At 44.9% G+C, this 27257-nt stretch overlaps 1 protein-coding gene across 9 annotated transcripts in view; it reads left to right on the forward strand.

The window, feature by feature from the left end:
* Positions 1-27257, forward strand: part of NADK (NAD kinase) — an 81770-nt gene that overhangs the window by 48223 nt on the left and 6290 nt on the right. For 7 of the 9 annotated variants that reach the window (XM_044281882.1, XM_044281879.1, XM_044281885.1 and 4 more), the window contains 4 exons: positions 19326-19455; positions 20245-20353; positions 23762-23847; positions 27066-27168. In XM_044281882.1, coding sequence (XP_044137817.1) covers positions 19326-19455; positions 20245-20353; positions 23762-23847; positions 27066-27168 — 428 coding nt within the window. Of the gene's footprint in view, positions 1-8991; positions 9574-19325; positions 19456-20244; positions 20354-23761; positions 23848-27065; positions 27169-27257 lie in introns of those variants that run through there. The other 2 variants (XM_044281888.1, XM_044281886.1) reach the window with 2 other exon arrangements.

The raw sequence follows: 27257 nt of genomic DNA on the forward strand, positions 1-27257 counted from the left end.
ATATATATATATATAGTTCAAAGAAAGCAGGACTGCACTCCAAATAAAAGTGAAAAATCAGTGGAGCTTTATTCACCCATAATTTTGGCAACTTTGCGACGTTTCGGCTCACAAGAGCCTTCTTCCAGCATAGAAACAGTGAAAATGGCAGCATATAAAGGCAAGTCTCAAGTGACTGGCCAATCATACTGTGATTACAATCATGATTAGATTAAATACATGTGGTACATATAAACAAAGTGCATGTGCATATAGTGACTAATGAGTAAGAGATCGATGTTACAAGAACACAGTCCCCGTGATCGATCATATAATGAATACAAATAAATATTATAAAGTGCATAATTATATCGGATGGAGATCTTAGAAGTCGCACCTCTAGATGGAATGGCGCCGGCATACACTATCATGTTTCATTGTGCGTCTCCGTTCCTTCGCTGCGCATGTCCAGATCCGCGTCATCAACTCTGTCAAAGCGCTTTCATGTGACGCATGCGCTCTATCTCAATAACATTGAACATACCATTTTGATATAGGGCAACATTGCCCAACGGTAACGTAAGTGCCATTCATGCCTACCTTCATAGAGCACAACGCTTTCCTGCATCGTACATTAAGCCGCAGTAGGTATATCCTACACAAATCAGCATGTGGAGAAGGTACCAACTCTGCCGAGATGGATCCTACCCACTAGATGGCTTGTGCCGGAGGGGAACACGTCAGTGTACTCAGCCAGCACTGTCAAACTACTTGCTGAAAATAACGCAGCCATAAGAGGAATTCTTAAAAGAAGGTATAGCTAAATCAAAAAGGTTTCTTATATGGAAATGCGCAGCGCGAAGGCTGTAGATGTAGCAGCATGGTACCATCATCATCAAAGAGGGCCAGTTCCAGGATCTGCATCCATAAGAAATTTCATTAAAATTGTTGTTCTAAAAGGCAAAGAAAAATATAACAAATTAATTACAGATTAATTAATCTGTGTCATAATGATTAACAATATGTGTTTTCACCGTTTCAAGGCACTTATATACAACTGAAGAGGAGGAACAACACGAGACAGGGGAGATCAAGTTAAAGCTCTCATCTAAAATCTATATTAAGCCCATTGGGATGTAGACTATCCAGAGTATATATCCATCTTAGTTCTCGTTGTTTCAAGATTGCCAGACGGTCACCACCTCTCCTGGGCATAGCCACATGGTCGATTATCCAGCATCTTAGATCCCGTTCACCGTGGTGAAGGGATCCAAAATGTCTGGAAACCGGCAGATCGGTGCGACTTTTCCTAATTGAGTTCCTATGGTTATTTAATCTGACCTTCAATTCTGTGGATGTTTCTCCTACATATATTAAATTGCAGGGACATGATAAAACATAAATAACATAGGATGATGAACATGTCAAATGATGTCTAATAGGGTATTCTCTACCTGTAAATGGATGTACAAAGGATTTTGATTTCTTTATGTAACGACAATTGACGCAGTTGAGACATGGGAAACAACCCAGTCCCGCCTGCGTCAATGGTCGCTGAATGACATTTCTTTTTGGACCCACATCTGCTAAGCATGCAGGGGAGTCCTCTGAGATCTGCAGTAATAGCGGTAGTTTTGCCATGGGGCGCTGTATTAGCAGCATTAACCCTGATTGTCTTGGTTGTCAGTGTTTATTTCCGTAATGAGTAGGTTTAGTGTCGGAGCAGGACACGCAGGGTGGAGTCACTTTAATTGTCCCACTCCAGTAAATACTGGGAGCAGTAGGAGCAGGGCGCTGTGTACAGGTCCTGTGATTCACATTTGACGTGAACGCCAGATCAATATTGACTCTGCAGCTTCTGTTCTGAGTAAACGGGGAGTGAAATGACATTGATCTTATGATATTTAGCAAATAATAGAAATAAGTTCTCGTTATTTGGGAAGAGCAGTAGCAGAGGCGGACAGAGTAGTCTGGATCGTGGGTAATCCAAATAGGAGACCCCCTCTTTTTTTTTTTTTTGTCTACACCACCCTTAACTCATGCAGATGTTGCGCAGTGCTGCGAGGATTGGGAGGCCTCTGACCGCCGGGCTGTGCGCTCCTATTTAAATGAAGTAGCAGACACGACAGCATGCTCACTTCTCCATGGAACTGCTGGAGATAGCCAAGTGCTTGTACTCTGCCATCTCCAGCAGCCCCATAGAGTAGGTGGAGAGATAGAAGACATGGACGTCTGCTGCTCCTTCAAACAGGGGGAACATGAGCCCCCTTTCCTGTGATCTTCTGGAACCGCACCGATCCGACGGTCATCTGCTATGCTGTGCATGAGTAGTTGTAATGGGACAACCCCTTTAAATTCACTGTGTTCTTAGCCCCGGAGTTTTTCAGCCTTGTCACTTGAAGTCCATCTCCCTAGCTAGCGCCCCTGCATGTACAGGAGAGGTAATACAATGCAATGCGGAAACTGGGTCTTAAAATGAAAACCAACTTCTAATGAACCAGATACACAACTGCATTTGGTTTCCCAATAATATTGCTATATAGTTCTAGAATGCTGCCAGTCTGCATCCAAATAATGCCATCCTAAACCACCCCAACAATATTGTATATATTTATTTTATACTCCCCATACAAGTCACAACTTTCTATTTCCAGTTGTTAGACAAAAATACTGCCACACCAACAAAATGTGGCAACATGGTGCTCAAATACTGACCTACTGTGCCCAGATATCGAGATACTATTTCAAAAAATGCCATACCATAACAAAATCGCACCATACACAAGTCACTGGCACCCCTCATAGCAGCCGGCTGGCCTATGGTACCCCTCACAGCAGCATGCCAGCCACCCCATAGAAACATGGCACATATAGTCCCCCTTTTCCTGTAACACCGTGCTGCGCACAGACCCCCACCCTTTCTCTGTAGCAGCCTGTCGCACACAGACACCCACAGGCATTCTCCTATATGGAGAGCAGCTATAGAACAACAATTGACCAGCACAATATAATCTGGGTAAATGGGCTCCATGGGGCTCCTGAACCAGCGCCTCTCCTGTCCATGTCTGGAATTGCAGCTCATCCCCAATTAAATGCTGTGGCAGGAGCGGCGGTGCAGATTCCAGAGATTACCAGTCAGCACTGGTTCTTACCGATTACCTCTGTTCTGTATTTCAAGGGTCAGTTCACACCCCTTGTTAGAAACCAGTTTAAGATATGGCAGAAATCACTGTGTTATCAAACGACCTTTGATTTGGAGACAATTAGCCGTGGATAAACAATACCAGCCTGGTTCAGCCAGTAATCCCCTCCTTTTGTGTTAACCCCTTTCTCCTGAGAATCCGGAGCGCCTGCTTCCTCCACATTCTCTTACCGTAGTAAGTAATCCCGGAGCACGGGAACGTGTTCAGCACCAGATGCGGCACGTGTGATATTTCCAGATAATAAGGCCTGGAAGCATCTGCTGCTGCCACTTGTAAAATCCGGGGTACAGACTGGTGCGTCCAGGTGACTGACCCCTTGCAGTAGTTATCTCAGGTGCTGCTCTTTTGCTGTACTCTTCAGAAGATCTTACAAGGAATTGGTCATCTGGGTCTAATGTCGGTAAAAGATATTAGAGGTTGTCCAGACACCTAAATTTCTTTTTTTAAAGGTCTCATAATGGCGCAAAATAAAAATAGTAGTTGTGTAAGGCCTCGTTCGATCAGGCTACCAGAGCTCATCCTATACGACCGTGTACCGCCAGATCTTCATTGACTATAATAGGATCGAATGGAGATCTAGCAGCTCCCCTGCAAATATGCCAGGATTTAGCCAGACGAAACCGCTGCAGCAGGATCAGGCTACTAGATTCCAAATGCAACCCCCCCCCCCCCGCAATGAATGGAGTGCAGGTTAAGCAGGTGCACTGCCATTTATCTCTATCAGACTGACAGAACTAGGTCAGTGCCTCACTCTATAACTAACAGCCCAATAGGGAATAAATGGAGCAGCATTGTGCATGCTTGATTTACCATTCCATTGATTTTAGGGGGCCACGGTGTACAGGATTCCCCTTCCCCCTAACCCGCACCAGTGTAATAGTTACACCCTATACTGTGGATGGGGAATAACCTCATACAACTGGAATACCATTTTCATTTTAACTACATAACGACCAAGTGCCGTACACGTACACCACAGGATTAATGTTCCTTCTCATGCAGTCTTTAAAGAGCAGGGCGGATCCCTGGATGTCAGACAGCTTAGGACCCCGAGGAGAAGACAGCAGCGGTTTATTACCACTTCTGTATTCTTCTTTCTTTGGTGCATAGCACTCGAGGAGCAGTATGCAGGGATTAGGACCATCGGACCCGGGTGTCTTAGGAAGAGCTACCGGGTCTTAGCAGACTCTGATCAGCTCTATTTGTGTACAATGCCCCACAGAGGGCTGTTTTCCCCTATAACTGGGGCTCCTTTGGATGCCCCAATTACAGTGAAAAAGTACAAATGCAAAGGTGATAACAGGTCATCTTTGAGAATGGGGCGGGGGATTTTTTGCTAAAGAAAGGGGAGCCAGGAGGTCATAACAACCAATCGGGTTGGACGGTCTTCACTCTTTAGTCCCCATACGTATTGCCTGGCAGTCGGCCAGACACTTGGGCTCCTTTTATTCTGATGATTTGTATTATGGGAAGTCATCTTTGCATTGTACAATCTGATATTAGGAAAGCAAACTGTCCCCTTCATTGTATCAGCTCCAACAAACTCCCCGGTAGGTACATTTATAGACAGGCCTCATTAAATCTAATAGATATGGAGGCTGATGACGCGGGCTGTTAGGTGTGTTTATTTATCATCTGCCCTCTGCTGGACACCCGGGGCCCTACTGGAATAATGGGTGACTCCTAGATAGGTTCTCATCTACTTTACAAGGCAAATAAAATATGTATGTAGTCAGTTCACACTAAGGAAAAATATAATATATATATATATATAGTACAAACATACATTTGTGTGTGTATGTGTATGTATGTATGTATGTGTGTGTGTATGTATATATATATTTATTTCTATTCATGAATGAGGCTTGCAGAAATCCACCTGCTTGCCACAAGACAACCCAATGCAGATGAGTGGGAAATGTGAATATGTTTTTTTTATTTTTATTTTATTTCACTTGCTCCTAACACATCACAGTAACCCATGCTAACCCACTCACTACCCTGAGCATTAGAAAGACAGAGAAATAATATATAACTTTAAAAAATAAATAAGTAATTACATTTGCTCTTATCTTTAGGGTCGAGGCTACTAATCCAAGGTTTCCACATTTATACACCTAGCACAGAACTTTTCCTGCTCTGAGTAATTGGGGGCAGTGAAGACGGCCGTTATGTGCCTCAAACAGTCGCTGAAAAGGCACAAAATATAGGAAGTATTCATAGTGATGCTACATATCCCCTAAAACTATTAAAATCTAAAAAACATTGGGTCAAGAGGAACTGTGACCCCACAGATAGGAAATATGCTTTCCACTACTTTGTGCCACATCAGATGAATCCAGTCCGCCTCTGTGCCCCAACTCATCGGACACTGAGGAGATTCGCTGTCTGCAATCCTATAAATAAATTTGGATGAATAGTAAAATCCGTGGGTGATCATAATCTGAATCATCCAATGCTGATTTTTTGGACATAGATCCCCTTGCCGATCACGAGAACGGAGGCCGTTCTCCCATATGTGAATGGAGCTGCGGTTGGTGTGTGTGCTGCCGCCCCGCTCAGTTCTAGGGGGCTCTCGGAGCACTTGTACTTGACCCTCTCCATCCGTCCCATAGAGCTGAATGGAGTGGCGGACATGCATGCGTGACTGCCGCTCCGTTCAAATAGGGGAGCACAGGCCCCTGTTTGGTGGGGACCCCTTTAAAGGGATTATCCCCCATTAACAGTTCGATGGGGGGTTGACAACTGATCTGCGGGGGTGCTGGCGTTGGACCTCCACCGATCTGATATTGATGAACTCTCCTGAGGATGTCATCAATGTTGTACTCCTGGAAAACCCCTTTAGATAAGTGTCTGACTATAGTCAGCCCCCTTCTTTTCCAGAAAGATGCACTTCATTCCCATAGCTTTCATACAATCTGTATTTTTTTTTTTAAGATATAGTGAAAAGTACAATTTAATTTTGGGAGGAAATGATCTTTTCTTCTGTCATGATGCAGATATGGAGGACAGACTTCATTTAGTCTATTTCCTGTAAGATACGCCTTCAGCAGTGAACGACCTGGGGAAGAAATTCATTCACTTTGTGGGGCGTGAAACGCGTTTTATCCTCTGTCGCATGTCTGTCTGCACTATTGTGCAAGTATTTTTATAGGTTTTACATCCTGTATTTCGCCAGGTTGCACAGAGGACATGGCGGCGGTACAATGGTGTGGATTTTCCCTGGCTGCTCGGAATGACGCACTGTTTCTATAAATGAGAGATGATGTGTCAATAGGCATCGTGTCATCCTATAAAATCCCTGTGATCTGGATAATGGAGTCATACTAGGCCTTAATATTTCATGGGAGATTATCAAAACCTTCCAGCAATTACCAGATGCCAAACACATTGCTCCATGGATATTCCTCTTTGTAATTAAAAAAAAAAAAAGTTTAGCCCACTTCTGGAAGTATCCAGAATTGCCTCATACATTGAGCTCTGTAAAATATACAGTTCTCATTCCATACCATACATTCCAGAAATTCCAATGGGAAAACCCATAATTATTCCAGTTTGAGAAACAAATTACTTTTGTGGCTGGAAATCAAAGCATCACAAAATGGATATTTTCTGACCCCCTCCTCTTTTATTTCGTAATTATTTTATCTGCCCACAGTACACCATACACTGCATATTTTGCCGCATATACCTGTTTTGCATATCTGCACTTTCCTTCCCCTTTTCTTGGCATCATGACCTCTTGGCAGGATGCTTACATACAGAACTGTGATCAGTTTCCTGCTGGGTTTTCTAACAAAACCTAGCATGCTTTGCTCCACCTAACATGTAGGGGGAAACGGCTACTGCATAGGGAACATACCTTTTAAAGGGATTGTCTAGGAGTTTGATATTGATGTCCTGTCCTCAATATAAGCCACCAATGTCAGATCAGTGAAGGTCTGACCCCAACCATTTCTGCCGATCAGCGATTTCCTTGTAGCTCCGGCACCAGAATTACACAGCTCTGTCCATTGTGTAGTAGACACAGCTGGTAACTGCAGCGCTGCTTCCATTCAAGCGAATTGGAGCAGATCCGCAGATCTTCAATTACCAGTGCACTAAACAATGGACAGAGCTGTGTAGTTCTGGTGCTGGCGCCACAGGGAACCAGCTGATTGGCGTGAATGAGGGGTGTCAGACCTCTAATGATCTGATATTGATGGCCTCTCCTGCAGATTGGTTATGAATATCAGAAACCGGACCCCTTTTTTAACTGTGAATGTTAGTTTAGAAAGGAGGAGAAAGAAGCCTTTTTCTCTGATGAGATATATTACAAAGTTTCTTATATTACCTGTACTATTTATTTATGCAAAGTACCGTGACCATTTAATGGTGGCATATCTTTAGGAATTGGTTATCATTACCTGTTGGATCAGGGCTGACTGTAGAGACCACTACAATCCCTGGTGGGCCTGAAGTGCTAGTTAAAATGCAGACCCCCATCAGTATCAAAATCCTTGACAACACCTTTAGGCTACATACACACGAACGTTGTTTGTTTCTGTGTCCGTTCCGTTTGTTTTAAATTTTTTTGCACATAGGATGCGGACCCATTCAATTCAATGGGTCTGCAAAAAATGTGGACAGCACACCATGTGCTATCCGCATCAGTATGTCCGTTCCGTTGTCCCGCTATAAAATTGTACATGTCCTATTTTTTTTCTAGTTTGCGGACAAGGATAGGCATTATTATAATGGATCCGCCCCAAAAAAAGGATGCCATACGGAATGTCATCCGTTTTCTTTGCGGATCCGCAATTTGAGGACCGCAAAACACATACGGTCGTGCGCATGTAGCCTTAGGGTGCATTTGCACGACCGTAAGGTGTTTTGCAGTCCGCAAATTGTGGAGCCGCAAAACACGAATACTGGCCGTGCGGATCGCACATGGTCAGTGCTATATAGAGAATGCCTAAGCTTGTCCGCAAGAATAGGACATGTTCTATCTTTTTTGCGGCTGAACGGAACAACGGATGCGGACAGCACACGGTGTGCTGTCTGCATCTTTTGTGGCCCCCATTAAAATGAATGGGTTCGCACCCGTTCCGCAAATTTGCGGAAAGGATGCGGGTCCATTTATAGGGTTGTGTGAATGCACCCTAAAGTGTAAAAAAAAAAAAAAACTGGCATGTGGTGAGGATTTCAGCTCCTCGGCATGTCAATTTAGAGTGTGGATTTCATCTTTTGCAAAGCATATGGTTAAATCCGCAGCAAAATTCACATGGAGCCCTACTGAAAATGACGTCCTGGGTGGAGGTCCCCTAATGGTATGTTTAGGCATTGCAAAAAATCTAACGTGCATTTGCCCCGGAATCCGCTGCAGAAATCCGAGGCCGATCCATGGCTTTCTGACGCAGATTACATGCTGCAGATCCACCCATGGATTTAGCCTCATTCATGAGGCTAATCCACAAGTGGCCGCCTGCTGCATTTTCCAAGCGGCAGGGCATGCTGAGAGTTATACACATGAACTGGGGGGAAAGCCGCAGGTCTTTTGAGTCATGACACACATTACAATTCAGAGGCACCATTACAGGTAAAGGTGACGAGATGTCAGCTGCTCTTCCTGATCGGTCAGGCCTGGTAATATGAAGATGTGTCTGTAGAGTCAGTGCATCATTTACTTCCTCCTCCACCTGACAGAAGGAGCCGCACTCCTCCTCCTCCTACTGGGCAGGATCAGCATTACATAATACAATCAGCATGTCTTAAGAGGCTGTGCCGTGGCTGCCTGCCAATCTGAGCCTGAATACCTGGACAAGCCCTCATCAAATCTTCACTCCCCCTCCTGCATCGTCTGACCACCACCTTCTCAAATAGACTTGTCCAAGCTCCCGGGAGAAGCGACGTTCCTCTGCGTTGAGTAGGGTCACTGCTCCAGCTGCTCAAAGACTTTCCTAAGGAAGTTTCTCTGTCTTCAGGTTTGCAGAAGAAGCAGCCTATCCCCTGATTGTGAGTGTAATGGCAGATAACTGTACGAAGACCCAGCAAACGTTCCTCGCGCTGCCACCATTTAGCAACACGTGCAGCTGTTTTCACTTATGTCCCGGGGATAGAAGACTGCAAGTTCGGTTTTAGAAATGACTTGATGTGTAATTTTCAAGGTCTCTTCCTGCCCTTCGGACACAGGCAAGACATCTTCCTCCCTTTTTTTTTTTCTTCCTGGATTCTTTTTCTTCTCCATCTTTTGGGGATTTTCCTCCGTTACAATGCCGTCCTGCCAATAGCATTGTCCCCGGGAGCACCACCTTTTTCACTGTTCTTTGGCATCGGTGAGATTTATGCAAGACACCATGAAGATATTGGAGAAAGTGAAGCGGAGAAACTTTCCAGGGAATACCTGGCAATGGTCAGTATCTCGTCCCCGGATGGAGGGGGAAGGGTTGCTGTGCTTAATCAGCACGAATAAGTACATAATGGAACAGGGAATACACAGATCCCAGGGCAGCGTTCAAAGCATGAGTCCCCGCTGGCCGGGCTCTGCTTATTCTGCAGTTGTCGGATACCGTCTGATTTCACCAGAATTTGATCTACTGAAAGGGATGGGCAACAATGTTTGTATACTTTTGCCTGTCTGTGTTATTATTATTTTTTACACTATGCTTATCATATATGTGTCGTGAGAGTGTAAGCTTTCTGCTTTGCTGTGAATTATGTGCGTTTCTGCTTCTTGTGGATTTTGCGTGTTACCCAAAGCAAAACATCTGTGTGAATATGGGCACAGAAGAGTCGGCTCTGAGCAGTTTACTACAAGCTGCCTTTCATGTAGCAGAGCTGAGCGTGTTTAGTGGTTGTTGTTGTTGTGCTTTCTGATAAGTTACTCAGATCTCTCCAAGCACAATCTTGGATCAAAAATATAGATTTAGTTTTTTAATGCCGTTTTTGAGTGTGACATTTTATTTCAATTTATGGGGGAGGCAGTTGTTACGGTATATGGTAGCTGTAGTGTGATGGCTGATGTCTCCCATCTAAGGCTACTTTCACACTAGCGTTCGATCGGATCCGTTCTGAACGGATCCGATCATATTAATGCAGACGGAGGCTCCGTTCAGTACGGATCCGTCTGCATTAATAACTTAGAAAAAATTCTAAGTGTGAAAGTAGCCTGAGCGGATCCGTTCAGACTTTCAATGTAAAGTCAATGGGGGACGGATCCGCTTAAAGATTGAGCCATATGGTGACATCTTCAAGCGGATCCGTTCCCATTGACTTACATTGTAAGTCTGAACGGATCCGCACGGCCAGGCGGACAGCTGAACGCTGCAAGCAGCGTTCAGCTGTCCGCCTGTCCGTGCGGAGGCGAGCGGAGCGGAGGCTGAACGCCGCCAGACTGATGCAGTCTGAGCGGATCCGCTCCATTCAGACTGCATCAGGGCTGGACGGAGGCGTTCGGGTCCGCTCGTGAGCTCCTTCAAACGGAGCTCACGAGCGGACCGACGAACGCTAGTGTGAAAGTAGCCTAATTGGAACTTGTCATCAAGGGAATTATTCTGGGATGTCTAGTATTTTCTTAACTTGAAATCCGTACAACCTTTTGTAATACTTGGGCTACATGCACACGACCGTATGTGTTTTGCGGTCCTCAAATTGCAGAGGACATCCGTGTGCCATCCATTTATTTATTTATTTTTTGCGGATACGTCGTAACAATGCCTAAAACGGACAAGAATAGGACATGTTATATTTTTTTGGGCAGAGCTACGGAACAGAAATACGGATGTGGATAGCACTCGGTGTGCTGTCCGCATTTTTTGTGGACCCATTGAAATGAATGGGTCTGCATCCTATCCGCAAAAAACCCTGGAAAGGACACTGAAACAAACAACTGTCATCATGAAAATGATATCCAGTCTACCTGCAGTGTAGAGCAGATCGATATACAGTGGTCCCTCGAGTTACAATATTGGTTCCAGGACGACTTTTGTAAGTTGAGTAATTGGTTCCAAAGCCCCAAGATAAGAGAAAATGAGGATTTAAGAAAAATAAGCAGATAACAACTAAGACAGATAAAACAAGTCCTTACCTGTACCAGTCAGGAAGTCCTTACCTGTACCAGTCAGGAAGTCCTTACCTGTACCAGTCAGGAAGTCCTTACCTGTACCAGTCAGGAAGTCCTTACCTGTACCAGTCAGGAAGTCCTGATTACCAGCAACTAATCCAGCTGCTTTACCAGAGAAGTGGCCTTGATTGGTTGGATCGGAGTCTGAGACGTTGTAAGTTGAGTTTAGTTTCAATGTACGATGGGTCAGAAAATAACATCGTAGGTTACAGATATTGTATCCTGGGGCCATTGTATCTTGAAGGACCACTGTATAGTCTTAGTGGAAGAGGTTCTGCAAAACATGTGCTTTATTCATATTAATCCCTATTCTTTCAGTGCTTAGGAGATCCGTCCTGGCACACAATGTAAGTCAATGGGGACGGATCCGTTTTCACTGACACAATCTGGCACATTAGAAAACGGATCCGTGGTCCATTGACTTTCAATGGTGTACAAGACGGATTCGTCTTCGCTATGTTAAAGATAATACAAACGGATCCGTCCATGACTGATCCGCACAAAACGCGAGTGTGAAAGTAGCCTAAGCTCGGTGGGCTGCTGTTAATATGGGGATACAGGTGTTGGTGCAGGAAACATTATAGGAAAAAGTGCCCAGACCACATAGGCCAGTGCTTTTTCCTAGCGTGTGTAAGCATGGCCACCGCTGATGAATTGCATGGTGGTCGTAACCATGGAAACTAGCAGTGTATAATGTGATGCAAAATGAATCCAGCCAGCAAAGGAAGCAATATGGACAATCACAATACATTAGTAAGTGCTTTGTATTAACTTTCTCTACATAATAAATGCCATTTTCTGAAGTGACACAACCCCTTTAACTCACTCACCATGTACCTTTTCAAGGCTGAGTTTTGCTGATAACCACTCACATCCCAGACTACTAGGCTACAGATCCACACAACCATATATGTTTTGTCCTGGCTGTGTGCATGCTGCCGTTTTCTTTTTTTAATGCAATAGAAATGTCCCTATCCTTTTTTCATAAAACCGGAATATGACATGTTCTATCTTTTTTGTGGGGCCGCGGAACGGTGTGCTGTCCACATCTTTTGTGGCCTCATTGAAATTAATGGGTTTGCATCCGATCCGCAAAAAATTAGGTTTGAATGAGGACCAAACATACAATCGTGTGCATGAGCCCTTATCTATAATCTGCGATAGCGGTAGCTCAGGTCACATATCTTTTCTGCTCCTCCATTGCAGATTCCTTCATATTTAATGGGAAAAAATAGAGCTCACAACGGACCAATGTTTTAGGCAAGTATCGGGAACGAACCAAACGTTCCTGATAATTGCCCGATTGTCAGCGGAGCTGGAGGCCACATTTACATACAGCAATCACCTCTGCTGTATGGGGACAAGCGATCACTACAGAGAAAATCATTGTGGGCAGCAGATCCCTGTGTACAGGAACAGTGCTATTTGGTGCCAGCAAAATGACACAATCACCCAATGAACTAGCGTTTGATCGCCACCACCTTTTAGAGTACATTCAACCATAAAAAAAAAAAATCCCTAAAATAAAGTGGCCTAAATGGGAGGAAATGCTCGAAAACCCCAAACACTGTAGCGTGTTTATAACCGGGGGAGCAATTCCTCTGCATGTGATCCGTTGCTAACAGCAATCCCCAGCAACAATGCATACAATGGAGGATGCCGGCAGCGGACCACATGCACCACAAAAGCATCCTACACAAGATGGGATAATGTGTGGATGCAAATATAAAAATACATAAATCACTGCGAAAGGTGCACCACAATGATATGCAACTGACAACACTGGCTAATCCCTCAGGCTGATGTTAAAAACTGAGACTTTAGCCAATGTATTCCTGCCAGGAACACATCGGAGCCCTTTTGCACCACCGTCAAGGTATCTCAGCGTGGCATGGGTCCTACCACTAGACTACCTACGGTGTGTGAACACGGTCTGAGAGGTGCTAAGATCCAACTCACAGCCAAGCTCCCACATACCTCCATAGTGAGATCACTTATGCAGTGGGAGAAAGAATAGGGCTGTAGATCAGACCGTGTTCACACACCATAGGTAGTCTAGTGGTAGGACCCATGCCGCACTGAGATACCTTGATGGTAGTTCAAAAGGGCTCCGTTGTGTTCCTGACAGGAATACTTCGGCTAAAGTCTCAGTTTTTAACATCAGCATCAGCTAATCAGAGTGATTAGCCCATGTTGTCAGTTGCATATTATTGTGGTGCACCTTTTGCAGTGATTTATACATTCAACCATTACACAAGCATTTCTACAAACTCTCTTATCCCTGATAACTGGCCTTATCAGTCTGTGTAAAAGGACCCGAACGGTATTATCCCATGGTTAACGTAAAAAATGAGAATCTCTTTCTAACAAAGCCAGAACCAGCCCTGTATCTCACATGGATCCCCATTCATTGCTCTGCTAGATTTATATCAAGCTGGCATCTCAGGAGGAGTGTCCATGCTCTCCCTATCACAGCTCAGGAGGAGTGTCCATGCTCTCCCTATCACAGCTCAGGAGGAGTGTCCATGCTCTCCCTATCACAGCTCAGGAGGAGTGTCCATGCTCTCCCTATCACAGCTCAGGAGGAGTGTCCATGCTCTCCCTATCACAGCTCAGGAGGAGTGTCCATGCTCTCCCTATCACGGCTCAGGAGGAGTGTCCATGCTCTCCCTATCACAGCTCAGCGGGCGTGTCCATGCTCTCCCTATCACAGCTCAGCGGGCGTGTCCATGCTCTCCCTATCACAGCTCAGCAGGTGTGTCCATGCTCTCCCTATCACAGCTCAGCGGGCGTGTCCATGCTCTCCCTATCACAGCTCAGCGGGCGTGTCCATGCTCTCCCTATCACAGCTCAGCGGGCGTGTCCATGCTCTCCCTATCACAGCTCAGCGGGCGTGTCCATGCTCTCCCTATCACAGCTCAGCGGGCGTGTCCATGCTCTCCCTATCACAGCTCAGCGGGCGTGTCCATGCTCTCCCTATCACAGCTCAGCGGGCGTGTCCATGCTCTCCCTATCACAGGTCAGGAGGCAGCTGAAGGATGAAATTGAGCATGTGCGGCCTTCTCAGTGAGCAGGACAAAGAAATAAGAAAAAAAACATTCAGCAGGTGGCGCTGTACAGATAGATTTTATTGAATAACTCAGTGGATATGCAAAATTTTTAATTACATGCAGTTACAAAAGTATTCAGATGCTGGTTTGAAAATTTTTCGTGAGTCAACCCCTTTAAGTCAATGGAATCCCCCTGGCACAGATGGTAGATATTTAGCGATTGATATGGCTGGTGGTTTTCGTTATGAATGGCAAAACGTAACAGTACTTGTGGATGGCTTTTTTTTTTTGTAACCTTAGCGCCATTGTTTCAAATATTCATATTTTTTTTTTTGTTATTGTATAGGTTTATATTATACATAAAATATCTCTGCTTGCAAATATTGGTTTATTACAGTCAGTCAGACTAAGACAAGACCATGTCTAGATCTTCAGAGCTTTATTTTCAAGGCTCTTCAGACAGGCGTTCATAGGAAGGAGTAGATTATTCTATTGGTGCCAGTGCATGTAGATTTAGGAGTGTTGTCCAACCAGTGGGTCTCCATCTATTCAGTGCAGCTCTCACAGCAGCACACCATTGTGGTCAAGAGGTTGTATAGGAAATCTGTGTGTCAGCTGTTTCTGTTGTCACCTCAATAATGCCGCACGTCCCCTCCGTCTGTTCCTGTCACTGACACGAAGTGCAAGGTCCAGCAGCTAATTACTCCTTCATACAAGTAACCTTCTTTGTACTTCTTACATTGGACTCCTCTGCCAGAAAGTCAGATCTGTTTAGTATGACTCCCTGTGGACTGTCGCCCAGCTTTTCCAAAGCCTTGAATGGCAGAGCTAATTGTAGCAAGACTTCTCGTACCTGTATGGTGGACACCCCTTGTGGATCTGTAAGGGTGCCCATGTGGCACTCAGAACATTTGAGTAAAGGTGGCCATACACATTAGTCTAAAGTTCATCAAAATGGACTATTTCATCCAAAACGAACGTTCTCCGGACGAAATTTAAAAATAAAGGATAGCAAACAGATGACGGACCATCATCCTCTGAAGAGAAGTCAGCCATGTTCAATATTTTGTCTGATAGTCGAAGGAAAGACCTTTCATTCAGAGAAAGATCATCGTTCATTATGGTGCATTCACACAAACGTAAGCCATCTTTGCCCATGCTGCAGACTGCAAATTATATGGGCATCAGGTGGTTGAATCCCGTATTGCGGTGTGGACCCATTTTCTTGAATGGTTCCGCAATATACAGCAAAAGATAGGACTTCCTTGGGCTCCCAATCCGTGCCTCCACTCCACACTGCACCGTATCTTGAGGATCGTAGACCCATTCAAGTCAATGAGTCCCCACATCCGTGATACGAGATTCACGTGCTCTGTGCCCATATATATTGCGGAACCACTGTTTGCGCTGCGCAATAATGGCATGTAAATGCACCATTTTACTAAAACGATCAACTACCATCAGAATAACTGTCTTTCCTGATGAATTTGGCAGATTTGTGATAAAATCCATAGATAAGTGGGTCCATGGTCTGGACGGGATGGGTAACGGAAATAGAGATCCGGAAGGCTAAGTATGTGTCACCTTAGCGCGTGCACAGGTACCACAGGCCGCCACATAGTCCTCAACACACTTACGCAGCCCGGCTATCAGAATCTGAGAGATGAGGTCGGCAGTGGATCTTCTCTCATGGTGTCCCGTAAGAACCGTACAGTGATGTTCCTCAAACACCTTGTGCCGCAATTCTGCTGGCACAAGCAATTTCCCAGAGGGGCAAGGATACGGTGAGTCTCCCTGGGCCTCTAATACCTTCCCCTCTAGGTCAGGGTAAAGAGCGGATATCCTCACCCCTTCCGCCAGTATAGGACTCCAATTTTTAAAATCGCCACCTCCAGGAAAACTACGTGACAAGGCATCCGCCTTGACGTTCTTAACCCCAGGATGATAGGTGACAGTGAAATTGAATCTGGTGAAAAACAAAGACCATCTGGCCTGCCTCGGGTTCAGTTGTTTTTTGTGATCTGTGATTGGATGAATCGCCCTTCCAACCAATGACGCCAAGCTCCGTCAGCCCGCTCAAAACTGACCAATAACAAAGCTCCTCACTGTAAGGAGCTTTGTTCTTGGTTGTTTCAGACAGCAAAAGCATCGCTGCGCTGCCTGTGCCGTTCACAGCGCTCACTGCGCTGATGAATGCAGGCAAAAGTCTAAGGTGTATTGGTACGCCTTAGACTTTTTCTAGGGAGTAAAATGGGGTTCTGTGCCTCCGTTCCACACTGACCTTTTCAGATTGCGGACCCAATGGTCCACATCCGTGATGCGGTGAGCACACAGCCGGTGCACGCATATTGTGGACCTACTGTTTGCAGGCTGCAATATGGGCACGGCCGAACAACGGTTGTCAGTAGGATTTAGGCCAAAATCATGTAAATTAAGCTATACTTTCCCATATGTAATTTGTCATCTGGTTTGGGACCACTAAACCACTGGCATGTCGGTTTTGATATGAGCAAAATGCCAATAATCAAACAAAATGCTGGTGTTTTGGTGGCCCCAGACAAAGAGAGAGGTTCCCTTTAAATGATGCCATATGGCTGGGATATGCCTTCATCTGGTCATTGGGAATCGGCAACCTATGTCCTTCACTTTCTCTACAGCAAAGGAGCTGCAGTTTACCTACCCTGAGGGCCCACCAGGGATTGTAATGGTCTCAAGGGTTAGCCTATATCCAACAGATGATGATAACCAATCCTAATAATATGCCACCACTAAATGGTCCCTGTATTTTCACCCAACTCTGCATAAGTGAATAGTACAGGTAAGTATAAGAAATTGTGTAATCTATCTGATCAAAGAAAAAGGCTTCTTTCTCCCCCCTCCAAAACGATCATTCTCTGTTAAAGGGGTTGTCCAGTTTCCGATATGGAAGACCTATCCTCAAGGTAGGTAACCGGTATCAGATCGGTGGGGTCCGGCTCCCCACAACGCCTCTGAGCAGCTGTTTGAAGAGACTGTTAATCGCTGTCAATGGCGAGCAGGCGTAATTATAGCTCCTCCGGAGAATTTGTAGTTACACTCCAACTTCAAGTGAATGGGACGGAAGAGCTGTAGTTAAAGCTGCTCACCGCTGCAATGTCGGTGGAGAGCACATAAACGGTGAAGAGAACGCAGCGCCCCCACTCGTGATGTCTCTTCAAACACCTGTCTTGAGCATAGTTCATTAATGTTGGAAACTGGACAACCCTATTATGGCCGCCTTGAGAGACAAGATGTCTGACAGCTCACTGAAGAATCAGATTACATACTGAGTTCGCTCACCTATGTGGGTGGCAGATGCTGGGACACTGCCACTACTACCAGCCATTGCAGTGCTCCTCGGCGTTGTCTCCCATCTTTCCAGCGTTCTGCATTGTTATATTACTTTATTAATACGTTCCATATAGGGCTGTAAGTAAACAGTTATTTTAGAAATAGAGCATTCTATCGATTTATTTTTCACAATTAATCGAATTAATCTAATAAGAAAAAATGAATTTATAGACTGTTTTCCTTTATAAAAACTCATCAGACCCCCTACCATCAGTCCCCAACACCCTTCATTCCCCCCCCCCCCGTGCTATCAGCCCAAGTGCATCAGCCCCCCCCGGTGCCATCAACTCTGTTCCTCCGTTGCCATTGGCTCTCCCCCACCCCAGCGCCCATCAGCTCCACGCGCCCATCAGCTCCACTCCCCCACCCCAGCGCCCATGAGCTGCACTCCCCCACCCCAGCGCCCATGAGCTGCACTCCCCCCACCCCAGCACCAGCAGCCCCCCCCCTGCTCCTCCTGACACCCGGAGTGTACAACGTCATTGGTTGCTATGACGCTGTGTGCCCGGCCTTAACTTTCCAGCAGGGGCGCCACCAACACTCCATCATTCCACGCTGCTCTGCTCCTGACGTCACACAGCGCGTCGGGTCACGGCGTGCATATGTCAGGAGGTCAGTGCAGTGTGGGACCATGGACGTGCTGTGGAGTGTCCGGAGGCCCCCTGCTGGAAAGGGAAGTATTCCGAGCGCAGCCGGAGACCATGGAGCGGTAGTAAAAGCAAGCGCTTCACTCCTGCTCCGTGGTCACGTGACACAAACGAATCTCATCGAGGATTTTTTATTTATTTTTTCGAAATACTCGATTTAGTCGAGTACTCGTTGCAGCCCTAGTTCCATTGCAGTACTGGTTTGTATGGTATTTAGACTCATGGAGAGGCAGCTTCTATAAGTCACCATTAGTGGTAATCTCCCAGCGCATCTTGCGTGTTTAATAGAGCAAGCGCAGAACATAGATGACTACTCTTTTCCAGGTCATTTAGGGTAAGGGCTATTTAAGAAGGCAATCTGATTCCATATTCTGGTCAGTATTATGATTGTGGCATGTGCCTTGTCTCATCTTTACATTCACCACAACATTTCAATGTTAATTATGTTCCTGATTGGTTCCTGGAGTCTAGTGAACAGCCCACTTTATGGATCCAGTATGAGCCCCAAGACACAAATCACTTTGCCGGTTGCATCAGCGGCTGCAATTTCTCTTCTAATATCCTCTGACTGCCTGGGGGAAAAGCAAATTTTCTGCTATCAGCCAGTCTGAGCGCAACCACTTTCCCTACAATACTGGAAGCCACCTATTGTGTCAAGACTCAAGACTTCTTTGTACATGTTCGCCATCTATCCTTCTACAAAATGCTCCGACGTCTTCCTAAGACTTGTGTCATCGCTGTGTGGTCACGACTCAAGGTTCTTTAAAAACACTGCCTTTCAGAGTGGAATTCTCTATCTCTATATGTATCGGCGGTTCCCCACAATGCCGGTTCCTTTGAGTGTCGGTAGACGTGTTGTAGTCTTACCAGGCAGATTCTTGAAAAGCTGATAATGAACATTTTGCATTGAGAGAAATTGCACAGTTTCTAATAGTACTTTCTTTTTCTTTTCTTTTTTTATTCTAATTACTTTTAGGCATATCCAGGACCCTGCAAGCCAGCTTCTAACGTGGAACAAGCCACCCAAAAGTGTGCTGGTGATCAAGAAGGTCAGAGACGCCAGTCTACTGCAGCCCTTTAAGGAACTCTGCGTGTTCCTTACAGAGGTAAGAATATCTGACGCTGAATATCCTATGTATTAAGGTTGATTTTCTGTATCGCCTAAATTTTACAATCTCTCCCTATAATTTTTTAACCATCTCCACCCTGCGGTTCACCTATAGTCTTCACATAGATGTGGTGCCCAAGAGTCTGTGCAATCCCTCATAGTTTCCTCTAACCTCCTTTAGTCTCTTCCTTGTTTTATAAGCCAGAGCCGGTGCACCAATATCAAGCAGCTCTTGTTCTTGAAGACTTTGTCCGAATATATATAGTTAGTTGTCTGGGTTTTTTTTTCGCCCTTGACTTCTCTGCCTTCTGTATTGTTTTTAATATGGGTACAGTTTTGGCTAGATCCCAATGGAGTTAGACAGACTTCAACCACACGGATGTAAGACAAAAATATGATGACATCCATGCATGTGAAGAAAAAATTATTGGCCATAGCGATGACATCACTGGTGACCACTACAGCTGCCGGTGTCACGTTGGGATGTCATTGCTTGAGACCAAGATACAGAGACACTTGGATGACAGGAGATTGTTAAGGTGTGTCTTATTTCTAAGTAGGACAACCTCTTCAATTATGGTTTGAAGCCAAGGAAGGGAATGATATTTGCAAGTTTTTGGTTGCTTTTTTTTTCTGAAGAAACTTGCTTGCATGGTTTTATCTGAGCAGGAGTCTGCCCCCAGTAACGCCAAGCAAGCGCCGATTTCTGAGGATCTCTAGCCAGTCTGCATGCAATGGATGCTGCTTACCACCGCTGCTCAGATTTAACTCTTGCTTCCTTATTTAGCAGAAGAACATGATTGTTTATGTGGAGAAGAAGGTCTTGGAGGATCCGGCCATCGTGAACGACGAGAATTTTGGACCAGTCAAGAAGAAGTTTTGCACTTTTAGAGAAGGTATCCCCCTGCAGATCTGTTTACTTGTATCTGGCTTTAAAGTTGACTCAATTCTGCCAAATCCTCCTGATCTGCTCGAAAGCCGATTATGTAATAATGTAGCTGCTGTCTGTGGACTCACACCACCACTTGTGTTCCTTGTTACAACACTTAATCACCTTGTGGGTCTGCAATGGTGAACTTTCTGCCTCACTTTACAGCAGGTTCTTCAGAGTTTTAACGTATTAAAAGAACGGTAAGCCTACGAAAGTGATAACGGTGAACTGCAGATAAACGTGCCCCCCACCGTTTGTCAGGCTGCAGACTTTTCTACCTGCATGTAAACAGTCTTGTAGAAATCCTCCTGAGAACAGAGGTTGATCTGCTCCAGATCTCTTGTGTTTTTGTCTAGCAGTTGGTTGAAGGTATGAGGCTTGTCCGAGTGGGTGAGGGTCAAAATTCTTTGTCTCCTATTGCAGATGGGGCAGCGGGGGAGTGCATCTTCTGCAGCCAGTTGTCTTATTGCCAGACACAGGATTGTGAGAGGAGTACTAGGCTGATCTCTTGGACACATATAGATTTTATTTTTTATTTTTTTAATATATTATTTAAAGTAGAAGGAGGAGATTAGTAAGAGAGGGAGTGTTGGGATAATATTTTAGAACATCTATGTTCAGTGTTCCTGATAATTTTATGATGACCTCCTAAAAGTGAGCATTAGCACCATACACTACAACAAATGAGGGAACATATTGAGTAGATTATAAATTTAGCATAATTAATGCATATAATGCACTTAAAGGTGTTTTCCAGACTGTCATCGGTGGTGGTCCAGCTTCCCCAGGTCAGCTGTTGAAAGGGGCTTTGGTGCTCTGGCAAGGGCTGCAACCTCTTCCTCAGTGACACCACACCCATTGGTTACATGGCTTCTGTGCAGCTCAGTCTTATTCAAGTGAATGTGACTGAGCCCCAATACCAAGCACAGCCACTATACAGTGTACGGTGCTGTGCCTGTGCCAGGAGTCAGACCTCCACCCATCAGATATTGATGACCTATCCTGAGGATAGGTTATTGATATTTAATTAATGGGAAAAACCCCATTTAATGAATTAGACGACTCTGCGTCATAATAAATGTCACTTATTAGCATATTTGGCCTTGGAATGGACTAGAGCAGGGATGCTCAACCTGCGGCCCTCCAGCTGTTGTAAAACTACAACTCCCATCATGCCCGGCTGTAGACAGATAGCTGTAGTCTGTCCGGGCATACTGGGAGTTGTGGTTTTGCAACATCTGGAGGGCCGCAGGTTGGGCATCCCTGGACTAGAGAGTCTGCTAGATCTGATGCTCATGACAGAGGAGCTTTTCTCCAAAGGGCAGTTTTTAGAGTGAAACTGTAATATTAGTGCTTCAAGGTTGGTGAATGAGCCTAGGGGTGCCAAAAATAAATCTGCACTGGCTTCTGCACTGGGCTGGAGTCTTATTCCACTTGTATAGACCCCCACTGTGCCCCCCATAAGCTGGATTGCACTCCATTATGTCCCATTCCCCTTGTATTTTCCCTCCCTGTGCCTCCATCGGAAGGATTTTGCCCCATTGTGCCACCTTCCCCTTGTATAGGCCCTTACTGCGCCCCCCATAAGCAGGATTGCGTACCCTTTCTCTTGTATTGGCCCTCACTGTGCCCCCCCATAAGCAGGATTTAGCCCCATTGTGCAAATGTTTTAGTAATCTGGTATTTTGATCAGACAATATCCCTTAGCAAGCTAAGGTATTTGTTCCGGACAAAAACCGGATTAGCGGCGGAACGGAAGGCATCCTGAACGGATCTCAGTTTTTTTTCCCGGTTTTGAGACGCTATGCTGGATCTCAATACCGGAAAAGAACAATGCAAGTGTGAACCAGCCCTAAGAGGAGTATGTATGTACATGCTGTGATTCTCGAAATTGTGGGTGTTCTGGAAATTGTGGGCTTGGTCCCTTTTAACACCTTAGTGACCACACACATTTTTTTTCAAATCGCATTCCAAGAGCTCTAACTTTTTTGTTTTTTATCAATGTACTTGTATGAGGTCTTATTTATTGCAGGACAAGTTCTATTTTTAATGCACCATTTTGGGTACATGTAATGATTGATTAAAGCCAGCTGTTCAGCTAAACCGCCCCCTTTGTTTACGTCAGTAAAAAGGCGTATTAGTGGTCACTAAGGGGTTAATTTAGTTGGCAAGGATTTTAAAAGTAATATAAGAGTAGTTGTCTTGTTGAACAGGTTCTTCTTTCTTCTCCTCTCGTTTGGATTGTTTGACCCGCCCTTGTCCTCGGAAGCCTCCACTGTACAGTGCCGGATTCAGAGCAATTCTACCTTTACATTGTGTATAGTTTCCTCCACAACTACAGAAATCTGCTGACTGACTGCTATACATAGTAAAGAATTGGAGTATAGGTAGCCATATGTCAGCGAACAGTCAACCAACCATCTAATCTGTGGGGTTGTCTCGCAACTCTCCCTCAGTGGCAGTGTTGGGGGAAGGGGGCATGTTGATATTGATATACTTTTGTTCTCAAGGATAAGCCACCACCCGTCTGGCCAGTCAGCAATTTATTCTTATCGCATTAGTGTGCACAGAGGTACCTCTCAAGGAAAGAGAACCATCTCGCTAGCGCCGCCTTGTGGAAATGGCTCCCTATGAGTCAAAAGTCGACTTTTTAATAAGCCTTGGAATATGCCAAGCCAGATTCCCATCCATAGACAGCTGTCAAAGGGGGCACTAGCAAGATGGTTCCCTGACGTTGAGGTACCTCTATGCGTATTATTTTCCCATGGAGCATTGCCAATAAAGGTGCATTTAGACGGGGACTATGAGAAGCCTACTGTTGGGAAGGATACTTTCCTTCCTGACAGTTGGCTGCTCATTCAGTGGAGGTGACCGTTGCATTTATATACAGCGATCTCCTCTACAGCATTAAAACGAGGGATTACTATTGGGATCCTCAAAGAACTGCATTGTTTCAGGGCAGCAGACTGCTGTTTAGACAGCACTATCTGCTGCCAAAAATTGATAAATTTAGGTGCCTGCACGAACGACAGGACCACCCGATGGATGAGCGCTTTGCTCGTTTATCGGATGATCGGCTGCTCCTTTTATGTGTCGGGTATGAGCGTTTTCAGGAAAGTTCGTTCCCGATAATCTGCCCGTGTAAATCCACCTTTAGTCTCCATGGAACACTTTCCAATAAGTCTCTCTCTTTAAGGGCCGCCAGTACCCTGCTTAAGATATCTCCTTAGTGAAAACACATGCATGCTCAGACAAGCATGCACAAGTGCATATGTATGGAGGAGGGGGGAAGGGGGTTAGCGGTTAGCTATCTAAGGTGCATCTCCACCTTTACTTCCCTGAATGCTAATCTGAATGTCAAATCATTTACCAGATTTTGATGACATCTCCAACCGGATTGACTTCATTATTTGCCTCGGAGGAGACGGCACCTTGCTGTATGCATCGTCACTTTTCCAGGTCAGTTCTGGTCACCTGCTCAACATTTTGTACCAAGCATAAAGTGCCAGGAACATGATTGATAGTGTTGAGCGAACTTGTGGTTTCAAGTTCGGCATACAAGGTTCGGGTTATCTAAGAATCCCATTATAGAATCCAGAACGGAATTCTTAAACAACCCGAACCTTGTACGACGAACTTGAAACCACAAGTTCGCTCAACACTAGTGATTGACTGTTGTGGTTTTGTAATGAAAAGGGATGCAGTTAAGAGCTTATTCACACATCGATATTAAAAAATCATCCATGTTGTGGCCACACACAGATGATTAGTAATACAGAAGTAGGGCTGGACCTGGCGACCACTGGGTACAGTTGTCTCAAATTCTCCCCGGGTCCGTGTTCTATGAGACACAGTCCAATATAGGACATGTTCTGAGTTCTTGGCATGGACCCTCAATCTGTACCGATAAACAGTGGTGTGAATAGCACCACTTACTTCTATGGGTCCACGTGCAGTCCGTTGGACACTTGGACAAAATATATGGTTGTGTGAATAGGCCCTAACATACCCCTGTATAGAAAGTATCCCAAAATGCTAGAGTGAAACTTCTCAAAAAGTCCATCTCTTTGAGAAGACCCAAATGTAGACCACATTTTTCTGTGTTAAATTTCCAAATTCCTTATATTCTATGTATATATGCCTTGTTCTTTGAGAGGAACACCCTTCGAAAAGACTGTTTTCAAGGCAGTTTCTGTTCATCTCAGAGGTGTCACCATATTCATGGTCCATGACCCTCCAAAGAAATCTTCCCCATTTATGCCTATGAAGGGAAAAGACAATGAAAAAAAAAGAAATATCAAACAGTTAGAGACTCTTGATGCATTTAGTTTCACTCATTGTATATCCAGAGTTTCAAAAGAAACCCTTTCTTTGGCAGCTTCTGCTTTAGTGCCATGATGTGCCCTGGAGCATTATTGAACCAGACATGGTCATGGGCAGATGTTCCAAAAACATTGCCATCGGTGAGATGTTTCACCAACCTTGGAACCATTTGCCCATAGATTCATAAGGAGTCTAATACTGTTTCCTATAAAACACTTTGTGGTTGACATCAAGCTTACAATCTGATCTTCAGATCAGGACAGATTAAACCCCTCAGACCCCCAGCTATTTTAAATAGCAGTATATTTGTTTGCTAGTTTCTTTTTTTTTCTTTTTTTTTTTTTTTGCATTTCATTAACCTAAGGGAACCCATCTCGTCGATGCATGTTATAGAACAGGAGGAGCTAAGCAGATTGATGTATGGTTTTTAGGTATATGTTTCATTTCATTCATTTAAATCCCTGCTCATTCTGGGCTCTGAAGTCCAGGAGGCGGTCCTATCAGTGATTGACAGCTCTCTCTGTATACACAGTCCTAGAGGGAAGGCTGTCAGTCACTGATAGGACCTCCCAGAATGAGCAGGGATTTACATGAATGAAATACAAGTTATACTGAATCTTTTCCCCAAAAACTGTGGGGCACATTTATTAAGACTGGCGTTTTAGACGCCGGGGTTAATAAAGCCCTGCACTGGCAGTGGATCGATGGAGTTATGTAGAGGCGCCTCTTCAAACCTTCGGCAGATCATCCGCCACTTCTAAGTGTAAGATTGCTTCCTTGGTGTCTTACATTTAGACCTTTTTCTACGCCTGAAACAGGAGTAGAAAATGGAAAGTGAGACGCGCCTACCGGCCCATGCCGCAGCCACATATTTTTAGACCTGGTTTGAGCAGGGAGAAGTCGCAGATTGAGGCACAACTAGCTGTCGCACCACAATCTACGCCTGAAATATGCCTAAATGACCCTCTATATATCAGTCTGCTCACCTTTCTCTAGTCTGTACCACGATTCTGGAAGATTACACTGCATTTACTTGGTGACCAGTTTCCCTTAAATTCCGGCTCACTCTGGGCTTAGGAGTCCAGTGGGCGGTCCTACTCAAGGATTTGCATGTATGTATACAGAGATGGCTTTTAGTCACTAATTGGACTGCCCATTGGACTCTTAAGACCAGAATAAGCAGGAATTTGAATAAATGAATAAATTACACATTTTACTGAATCTTTTCGAACAACTATCAATCTGCTCAGCTCCTCTTGTTCTATAACCTGCTGCCTGAAGATTGCATGGATTTTCCAAAGGATTACATTTTTTACACATAATCAACAATTTTTCGCCATCCATAAGATAAGGGACAAGTGGCTGATCGATGGGGCCTGACCACTGGGCTCCCTGTGTGTCTTCCCCCTCATTTAGGCTACTTTTACACTCGCATTCTGGGCGGATCCGTCATGGATCCGTTACAATAATACAACGGCATGCATCCGTCATGAACAGATCCGTTTGTATTATCTGTAACATAGCCAAGACAGATCCGTCACAAACTCCATTGAAAGGACGGATCCGTTTTCTATTGTGCCAGATTGTGTCAGTCAAAACGGATCCATCCCCATTGACTTACATTGGATCCGTTTGGCTCAGTTTCATCAGGCGACGGACACCAAAACGCTGCAAGCGGCGTTTTGGTGTCTGCTTCCAAAGTGGAATTGAGATGAAACGGAGCCAAACTGATGCATTCTGAGAGGATCCATATCCATTCAGAATGCATTGGGGCAAAACTGATCCGTTTTGGACCGCTTGTGAAAGCCCTGAACGCATCTCACAAACGGAAAGCCGAAACGCCAGTGTGCAAGTAGACATCGCTGTCAGAATATGCAGGTACTGAAACTGAAAGGTCCATTTAGTTTCCAGAAACACTGCCGCTTGTGCCTTCAGTCTGTATCTGGTACTACAGCATTCACTTGACAGAGGCTGTGCTGCAGTACCAGACATGGGCCAATACAAGAGAAACAAAGCCCCGTTTTCTAACCTTATACAACGTCTTTCATTTTCTCAGTGGATGAATAGGGGAGGGAAACAGACATTGATGTTTGAAGAGTGTTTTCTTGTCCGATCCCTTCCTCTCCTCTTCGTTTCCTTTGTTTTGCCCTGGGATAAGGTCTCTAAGTAGGTGCTCAGTTATGTGGGTTTTGCGATGTGAAGTCCGGTCATGACGTCAGTGACCTCTCGCCGCTCCTCGCGTGGGAAGAGTAATTGTTTAGGCAAAACCTTACTCTTTTTTTCCTTCATTGTTTGCATGTAATGTACTTGTACAAGCTTCTAAAGTTGTAACCTGTTTTTTTCCTCCCTTGTAGGACAGTGTCCCTCCTGTCATGGCTTTTCACTTGGGATCACTAGGGTTTCTCACCCCCTTTAGCTTTGACAACTTCCAGAATCAAGTCACTCAGGTTATAGAAGGTAAGAACATCGTCCGAGGTCACATCATGGGCAGCCAAGCTCCTCACAGGGAGGGACGCTCTTGTGTCACCCTTTTGTCTGTGAATTGT

The sequence above is a fragment of the Bufo gargarizans genome, chromosome 2 (assembly GCF_014858855.1).
Source record: "Bufo gargarizans isolate SCDJY-AF-19 chromosome 2, ASM1485885v1, whole genome shotgun sequence".
NCBI lineage: Eukaryota > Metazoa > Chordata > Amphibia > Anura > Bufonidae > Bufo > Bufo gargarizans.